At 41.3% G+C, this 9,622-nt stretch overlaps 1 protein-coding gene across 1 annotated transcript in view; it reads right to left on the reverse strand.

Annotated features, from left to right (window-relative positions):
- The window catches only part of LOC111977785 (annexin A4), a 27,333-nt gene extending 18,851 nt beyond the window's left edge, over positions 1–8,482 (reverse strand). The window contains exons 1-5 of the mRNA XM_024007433.3: positions 8,396–8,482; positions 1,373–1,673; positions 1,206–1,237; positions 737–925; positions 484–571 (exon numbers count right to left, since the gene is read on the reverse strand). Coding sequence (XP_023863201.1) covers positions 484–571; positions 737–925; positions 1,206–1,237; positions 1,373–1,664 — 601 coding nt within the window. The 5' untranslated portion in view covers positions 1,665–1,673; positions 8,396–8,482. The remainder of the gene's footprint in view (positions 1–483; positions 572–736; positions 926–1,205; positions 1,238–1,372; positions 1,674–8,395) is intronic.
- Between the last annotated feature and the right edge of the window lie 1,140 nt (positions 8,483–9,622).

Here is a 9,622-nt window from a genome sequence, read left to right on the forward strand (position 1 = left end):
TCTTTTGCTATCGTGGTTAGCTAATAGATTTACATATTGTGTCTTCCCTGTAAAACATTTTAAAAATCAGAAATGATGGCTGGATTCACAAGATGTGTATCTTTCATCTGGTGTCTTGGACTTGTGATTTAATGATATTTAGATGCTAGTATTTACTTGTGACGCTATGCTAGGCTATGCTAGTCAGCTTTTTTACTGTGGGGGGTGCTCCCGGATCCGGGATTGGGACCAATTAGAAGTTAACTGGTAGTAGATGGAATGTGTATCACGAAATAGTGTGCTCTTAATTGTATAATATTCTACATATGCATCTAACCATTGAAGATTTATAGAATATAATAAAATAACTATTTTTCCCAGAAGGGACTTCAGGTATGTAATGTGCATCTCTAAATAATGTGTTATTAGAATTTTACTGAATCTCATCAAATCCTTCATACATCTATCCATGATAGTGAATGCCTATAATGATGAGCTACTGACCAAAGCCCTTCATGGCCTTACGGAGGACTTCCACATCCCTCAGAGGGTCAGCACCTGGGTGGTCCTTTATCGCACCCCTGTAGCCTCTCTAATGACAAATACAAACAAGTACTGAAAATGAAGCAAGGAAATACTAAAACAAGGAAATACTTTGTAAAGTATATTAGGAAAAAGCTATGTAAATACATGTAAATACAGGTTAATGGTTTCAATCCACATGACACAAACAGAAAAAGAAACAAGAGATTCTCACATTGATGGCAGGTGAATGGGGAGTAGCCGGAGCACCACCTCCGTATCCTGGCATGGAGGGGTTGGGTGCCGGGGCTCCTCCAGGGTAGCCAGGCATGGGCTGCTGTCCTGGGGCAGGGCCTCCTGGGTACCCCTGGGGTGGACATGGAGCAGGACTGCCTGGGTACCCCTGGGGCATACCTCCACCTGGCTGGAATGGAGAAAATGAGGTGATAGCTGGTATCACATTACTGGCTCTGGCTATGTCCCAAATGGCACCCTAATCCCTAAATAGTGCACTACTTTTGACCAGGACCCATAGGAATGGGGAGCCATTTGGGACATAATGACATGGTAACAGACTCCATACATGTTACAGGGTGTGTAGATCAGGTCGTAAATAGAACCAGCTGATTTAGAGCCTGTCAATATGTTGGTAGTTACTTGGTTCTTAGTTACCTACTTGATACAAGATAATAAGTCATACTTACCATTCCACCAACAGGGGCTCCACCCCAACCACCTAGAGAATGAAGAGACAACAAGTGAGTGATGTAGCATGATTTTAATGAACAGGATAACTCCAAACCAGAAATAGCACACTTTTGCACTACCATGAAAACAAAATACTAATGTAGTCCCAAAATAATAGCCTTACCTTGTGCTGGAGGAATGCAAGGATAACCTCCGGCCTGCTGGGGAGGGTAGCCCCCTGCCTGGGGGGGGTAGCAGCCGGCTTGGGGTGGGTAGCCGCCGGCCTGGGGTGGGTAGCCTCCTGCTTGGGGGGGATATGCACCCGGTTGTGGGGGGTAGCCACCTGCCTGGGGAGGGTAGCCACCTGCCTGGGGAGGGTAGCCACCTGCCTGGGGAGGGTAGCCACCTGCCTGGGGAGGGTAGCCACCTGCCTGGGGAGGGTAGCCACCGGAGGAAGGGTAACCTGGATAACTCATCTTTAGGACCTGAAAGAAAGGAAGCATGAGAAGGTGAGGCGTAAGTATTTAAATATATATATATTATATAACAGTTGAAGTCGGACGTTTACATTACACTTAGGTTGGAGTCATTAAAACTCGTTTTCCACACTCCACAAATTTTTGTTACAAACTATAGTTTGGCAAGTCGGTTAGGACATCTACTTTGTGCATGACACGTAATTTTCCAAACAATTTTTTACAGACAGATTATTTTCACTGTATCACAATTCCAGTGGATCAGATGTTTAAACATCAGGACTGCGATAGCCGGGACTTTAATGCAGAGAAACTTAAATCAGTTTAACCTAATTTCTATCAACATGTTAAATGTGCAACCAGAGGGAAAAGAACTCTGGACCACCTATACTCCACACAGAGATGCATACAAAGCTCTCCCTGGCCCTCCATTTGGCAAATCTGACCATAATTAATATCCTCTCTCCTGATTCCTGCTTACAAGCAAAAATTAAACCAGGACGCATCAGTGACTAGATCAATAAAAAAAGTGGTCAGATGAAGCAGATGCTAAGCTACATGACTGTTTTGCTAGCACAGACAGGAATATGTTCCCGGATTCCTCCAATGGCACTCAGGAGTATACCACATCAGTCATTGGCTTCATCAATAAGTGCATCGATGACGTCTTCCCCACAGTGACTGTACGTACATACCCCAACMAGAAACCATGGATTACAGGCAGCATCCACACTGAGCTAAAGGCTAGAGCTGCCTCTTTCAAGGAGCGGGACTCTAACCCGGAAGCTTATAAGCTATGCCGCTTATGCCCTCCGACGAACCATCAAACAGGCAAAGTGTCAATACTGGACTAAGATCGAGTCCTACTACACCGGCTCTGATGCTCGTCRGATGTGTCAGGGCCTGCAAACCATTTCAGACTACAAAAGCAAGCACAGCCGAGAGCTGCCCAGTGACACAAGCCTACCGGACGAGCTAAACTACTTCTATGTTCACTTCGAGGCAAATAACACTGAAACATGCATGAGAGCACCAGCTGTACCGGAAGACTATGTGATCACGCTCTCCGCAGCCGATGTGAGTAAGACCTTTAGACAGGTCAACATTCACAAGGCCGCAGGGCCAGACGGATTACCAAGACGTGTGCTGTGAGCATGGGCTGACCAACCAGCAACTGTCTTCACTGACATTTTCAACCTCTCCCTGTCCGAGTCTGTAATACCAATATGTTTTAAGCAGACCACCATAGTGTTCTTGGGCACAGGCACTAAGGTAACCTGCCTAAATGACTACCAACCCGTAGCACTCACATCTGTTGCCATGAAGTGCCTTGAAAGGCTGGTTATGGCTCACATTTTATATTTCACTTTTATTTAACCAGGTAGGCCAGTTGTGAACAAGTTATCATTTACAACTGTGACCTGGCCAAGATATCGCAAAGCAGTGCGACAAAAACAACAACACAGAGTTACACGTGATAAACAAACGTACAGTCAATAACATAATAGGAAAGTCTATGTACAGTGTGTGCAAATGTAGGAGGATTAGGGAGATAAGGCAATAAATAGGCCATAGAGGCGAAATAATTACAATTTAGCATTAACACTGGAGTGACAGATGTGCAGAGGATGGTGTGCAAGTAGAGATACTGGGTTGCAAAAGAGCAAAAAAAATAACAATATGGGGATGAGGTAGTTGGATGGGCTATTTACAGATGGGTGGGTGTTGCTATGGTGACCCGTGAGTTGAGATAAGGCGGGGCTTTACCTAGCAAAAACGTATAGATGACCTGGAGCCAGTGAGTTTGGCGACAAACATGTATCAACACCATCATCAACACCATCATCCCAAAAACCCTAGACCCACTCCAATTTGCATACCACCCCAACAGATCCACAGATGATGCAGTCTCTATTGCACTCCACACTGCCCTTTCCCACCTGGACAAAAGGAACACCTATGTGAGAATGATATTCATTGACTACAGCTCAGCGTTCAACACCATAGTGCCCTGAAAGCTCATCAATAAGCTAAGGACCCTGGGACTAAACACCTCCCTCTGCAACTGGATCCTGGACTTCCTGACAGGCCGTCCCCAGGTGGTAAGGGTAGGTAAAAACACATCCGCCATGCTGATCCTCAACAAAGGGGCCCCTTAGGGGTGCGTGCTCAGCCCCCTCCTGTACTCCCTGTTCACTCATGACTGCACGGCCAGGCACAACTCCAAAATATCATTACATTTGCCGATGACACAACAGTGGTAGGCCTGAACACCGACAACAACGAGACAGCCTATAGGGAGGTCAGAGACCTGGCCGTGTGGTGCCAGGACAACAACCTCTCCTTCAACGTGATCAAGACAAAGGAGATGACTGTGGACTACAGGAAAAAGAGGACCGAGCATGCCCCCATTCTCATCAACAGGGCTGCAGTGGAGCAGGTTGAGAGCTTCAAGTTCCTTGGTGTCCACATCACCAACAAACTAACATGGTCCAAGCACACCATGACAGTCGTGAAGCAGGCAGGACAAAACCTATTCCCCTCAGGAGACTGAAAAGATTTAGCATGGGTCCTCAGATCCTCAAAAGGTTTTACAGCTGCACCATCGAGAGCATCCTGACTGGTTGCATGACTGCCTGGTATGGCAACTGCTCGACTTCCGTCCGCAAGGCACTACAGAGGGTAGTGTGAATGGCCCAGTACATCATTGGGGCCAAGCTTCCTGCCATCCAGGACCTCTATACCAGGCGGTGTCAGAGGAAGGCCCTGAAAATTGTCAAAGACTCCAGCCACCCTAGTCATAGACTGTTCTTTCTGCTACCACACGGTAAGTGGTACCGGAGCGCCAAGTCTAGGTCCAAGAGACTTCTAAACAGCTTCTACCCCCATAAGACTCCTGAACATCTAGTCAAATGGCTAGATTATTCACATTGCCCCCCCCCCCTCCCCTCCGCTCCCCACCACTGCCACTCTCTGTTGTCATCTATGCATAGTCACCTTAATTAACTCTACCTACATGTACATACTACCTAAACTAACCGGTGCCGCCACACATTGACTCTGTACCGGCACCCCCCTGTATATATATATATATTTTTTTTACTTCTCCTCTTTAATTACTTGTTACTTTTATTCTTATCCATATTTTTTTAACTGCACTGTCGGTTAGGGGCTCGTAAGTAAGCATTTCATTGCAAGGTCTACACATGTTGTATTTGGCACAAATGACTAATAAAATTTGATTTATCTTTTTTTGAACTGCCAGTTCTTTTGTTTTCTTCATGGTGTTGGAAGACAAAGGGATATTGCATGCGTGTTACCTCATTTTTATACCCTAGTGAAACRGAAAGTGATGTAATGCCTCAATATAGATCCTTAAGACTTAAATAAGTRGAATTTAATTCCTGGTTTAATTTTGGTAGATGTTATTTACAATAATCTTTAAGGGTGCCATTAATTATGAAACCTTTATTTTTGAGGACAATGATTTTTAATAAAATCAATAAATGATTTTGGTGTGTTCCATTGAAACATTAATAAAGTACAGTATTTCTCAAATGTTGGTATTTTGAGTTTCTCTCTATAATTATATTGTTTATATTTTTAAAATATTGCTTGTGCATTGCCAGTCAGGGGTGCCAGTATTTTTGGAGATCCCTGTATATAAAATACATTCAGGTCCAAAATTATTGGGACCTTTGATACAGACGTGCAAACAATACTGAATGAAATAAATAATAGCAATATTGCAAGCAAAAAAAAAGGGAAATTATRTTTTATACTAATACAATTGCTCAGAGAAATACATTTTAATCTGTAAAAAAAAGAGGTAAAATGGGTGCTTGGGCTTATTGTCTTGCTAGAAGATTCACTTGTGGCCAAGTTTCAGCCTCCTGGCAGAGGCAACCAGGTTTTTAGCTAAAATGTCCTGGTACTTGTTAGAGTTCATGATGCCGTTGACCTTAAGAAGGACCCCAGGACCATTAGATGCTAAACAGACACATAATATCAAAGGTCCACTAAAATATTTTACAATGCTATTGCYTGGCACTTGGATTGGAACCGGTACTACGATAAGATGACAAGAAAGTAGAGCTCTTTGACCTGGATACATATACAGAAAAGTACCTCATATCTACTGTATAAATATGGTGGTGGATCTTTGATGTTACCGTTATTTATTAATTTTTTGCTTCCACTGGTTCTGGGGCACTTGTTATGGTCAACACATACGGGAACATACATAGGAGGTACCGGGAAGACATTTAAATCTACTTTCACCCCTGAGTAAGTTTCTCAAAACCAAGTGAAATCGCAAAAGAAGTGTCTGGACACTTCTACAACATACCATTTAAAGCCAAAATACAGATTTGGTAAAAATAAAAATAAAAGTTAAAGGATGAGTTAAGCATACACAGACATTTCCATGAGACAAGATTTCCAGGCATTGGATTATTACATAAGAGAAAGCTCATTGTTTTGAGTAACTCCTACTTCCCCTTAGACTTGCCAAGTTAAATAAAGTTTAAATGGGATAAAAAAGTTTGAGTTTTACTTCCTTTCCAAAACACACTGTAAGGACATATGTACTGTAACGACCCTTGGTTTATAAGCGCAGAAATCGACTCTGCCGCACGAGCATGCTTTTGCGGCACAGTCGATAGCGCGCCGGACTTCGGGCTAGAAGGTCGAGGGTTCGAGACCTGCTCCCTACTGTTTCATTACAGTACCTTGCCTAAAGGATCAGAGGAAGCATAATTACTGTGGAAAATAGCTGACCAAATATTCTAGTCAAAGAATAAATCTGCTAATTTTATTCAGAGAATAAAGAAGTGTAAAGGCATAGTTCACTAAATATACTCAAATTATAATAGAGAAGTAAAAGTTCACAGGCAAATCGAGACTCGATGTGCCTCGCATAGGCTACATGGAGTAGTTGAGATGAATGATATGACTCCGGGATCAAATGAACAAACAGTAGACACTATTACAGACTCTTGACCAGTATTCCACTACCATGACTTGATCTGAAGCCGGGGTATACCACAATAAACATAAACTGCCTTGCAGGTTTCTGGTTTCAGGGCCTGTAATCGCAAAGTGGTGCACTAGGTTCAGTTTTGCCTTTTAAATCGTAATTAATACAAGGAAGACCTGTTCTTACATCAGCACTCCTACTTTGAGACACTCCCTGGACTGGTTAACCCCGAAAGAGCAACATAACCAGTGACATATGGAGGGGGCGATTGGGTGTTCCCCACCGCCTCCCCTCTGACACGTCACACTTTCCGGTGTTGTGCCGAAAATCTCAGTTAGGCTGCATTTCATTTTATTTTTTTATGGCAGTTTGATCGCAGGGGAGGCACTAGTAATGTCTACAGTTTTCAGTTTGGCTATTTGTTTCAAGTTTATTAGTCTAAATAAATCTCTGCCAAAATTCGTCATCTGTCCCATGTCTTATTCGACTAGTAGTTGTTCTGAAATGTTTATTGCTTGCCTACATTTTACTCCCTCCTCTATGTTAAATATAACACACATACATTAATTATTAATTTCGGTTGCCTATCCTGACGTTAAGTTTGTTCTATAGAAAGTATTTGACTCTGATGTGTGTCACAGAAAGTATTTGACTCTAGCCACAAAATTAAGGAAATTAGAAGGGGGGGGAGAATTTCAGCAGGCAAGAAAATAAAATGAAATTAAACGCAGCCTAACGTGATCATTGACAGCTGCCTTGAAGGACACAAATAAAACATGCTTTCTGCTACTAAGATCAGTGAAATGTAGGCTAAACTGACAACGGAGTGAAGAGCAGCAATCTCAACTAGCAAGCAAGTCGCAGCAATGAAGAATTKAGTGTGTGCGCGTTCACGCGAAGGGGGAGAGAATTCTGGCAGGGGGCGATTTTCGGCACAACACCGGGATCTCAGTCGTATCTACCCTGAACACGGATTAATCTGAATAAACAGGCCGGAAGGCGGGCCCAGTACAGGCCTAATGCAAAGTTTAAGAAGGAAAGGCATTGCTGGAGGACTAGCTTCGAACACACGACAATGTGTCTGTCAAGGCTTGATTCTTCATTTTGAACACAACAAAATAACGAAATAAAACCATAAWGCAAATAATTTCATAAAACAACATACTTTCGGCTACATCAGACTAGAATGGGTGCTGCGATGTAACCTTCCAGCCAATCAGAATAGTCTGTGTTGTCTCATGTGTTCCTTTCTCCGCTGAATAATAAATATAATACACTGAGGTTGTTACATAATATTACAATGTAGCCATCCAAGAAATATCACATTGTAGCCTAGTAGCCTACGCATCCCGAGTAGAGGCAAAATGGCAGTTTGAGATTAAACTATAGCCTCTATTGCGTAGTTCTAATTAGAAAACCTGGTCGATCTGCCAAGTAGGTTCATGTAGGAGAGKAAAAATATGACAAAAAGTGTAGCGATGAAACAAGTGACAATAACTAAATCCAGGATCGTTAACAAATAAGAGCGTTTTCAAAGGGCGATGGTGGATTGGGTGTTGAAACGAGATGCTGACATGGGAAATGCTTTGCTCTGACAGAAAATTAGCAGAATAGCTAAATAAAGCCAGTCAGAAGATTAAACCTGCACACAATTCTAGAAGCACATTTCGAGAAATAGTCGAGTTCACTTGGATCGGTACAAAAGCTAACATTTAAGAATATAACCCTATAAAATCAAAATAACTTGTCTTACTTGGTTTTGACGGCGGGGCCGTTGAAGGGGAGAGATTCAGGAAGTAGTATGGGTGGGTCAGTGTATTTGTTGTGCTTTTTATTTTTTTATCATTATAGACCCATTTCTGTGTTTGCAAACATTGCCGCACGAGGGTGATGCTCGGAAGTTGGTGGCAGAACACGGGGGAGTTCTTATAAAACGCCAGCTAAAAAAGCCTATATTTACATGTTACTTATGAGTGCATTTCACACTGCTTTTGGATTACAATTGGATTTTAAGGCTCGTATGAATGTCCTGCTTAATATGTTTGTGTCATCATCGCAAATCAACTGCATTATACTTAAAAAACAAACTTCAACCAGTAAAATGGCTATTTGGCTAGCTTTTTCTACAGCTACAGCTATTCTAGCTAACTGCTGCATCCAAAATAGTTATTATGCAAAGATCACAACAAAATATAATTTTAGCGACTGCTCAAGCAAGAATCAAAATATCATTGGAAACATATGAGAACCCCAAAAAGTTATTTTGTTTAAAAGGAATAAAAACATTAATTTAGGCTATGTTGAATGGGCCCAGATGGTGATCTTTCTTTTATTCCCTTCTTTTTTTATTCATAATACGTATCAACAACTTACATTGCTACGTCATACAAAATTGAACGCAGGTATTAACAATAAAATACTAAAACATACAAAAATATCAATGAAATAATAAAAAAATAAACAATTCTAGTGCAATTGTAATCACTCTGAAAAAATATCATTATAATGATTCAGGAAAATGTTATTCTTGTTATTCACTGGGGATAATGTTTTAAGAAGATTGAATTTAACTATGAAAAATGTGTAGTTTTGGTATAGAATTTTTGTTTGTGTATAAAGTATTTGGCAACAAGAATTTTAAAAATCACAATCATTTCAATGGTCTTGTTATCATTGTAATAGTAACATATTATATCCTTCATGTCAAAAACATGGGTAGTGTTCATAATGGTAAATAAGTATTCTGCATGGTTTTCCCAAAATTCTGACAAATTTACATTCAGAGAACAAGTGAGACAGATTCTCACCTTTTTCACAGAAAACGCAGATATCATTAATAGCCACAAATTTGGACAACATAGAATTATATGGATATATCTTATGTAAAATGTTTAAGTGAACATCCTTAAATTTGTTTGGTATACAATATTTGTAAGGCTTAACCATGCATTTTTCCAGACAATGTCAGGAATAAGCATGT

Source organism: Salvelinus sp. IW2-2015, linkage group LG18 (assembly GCF_002910315.2).
Source record: "Salvelinus sp. IW2-2015 linkage group LG18, ASM291031v2, whole genome shotgun sequence".
Taxonomy (NCBI): Eukaryota; Metazoa; Chordata; class Actinopteri; order Salmoniformes; family Salmonidae; genus Salvelinus; species Salvelinus sp. IW2-2015.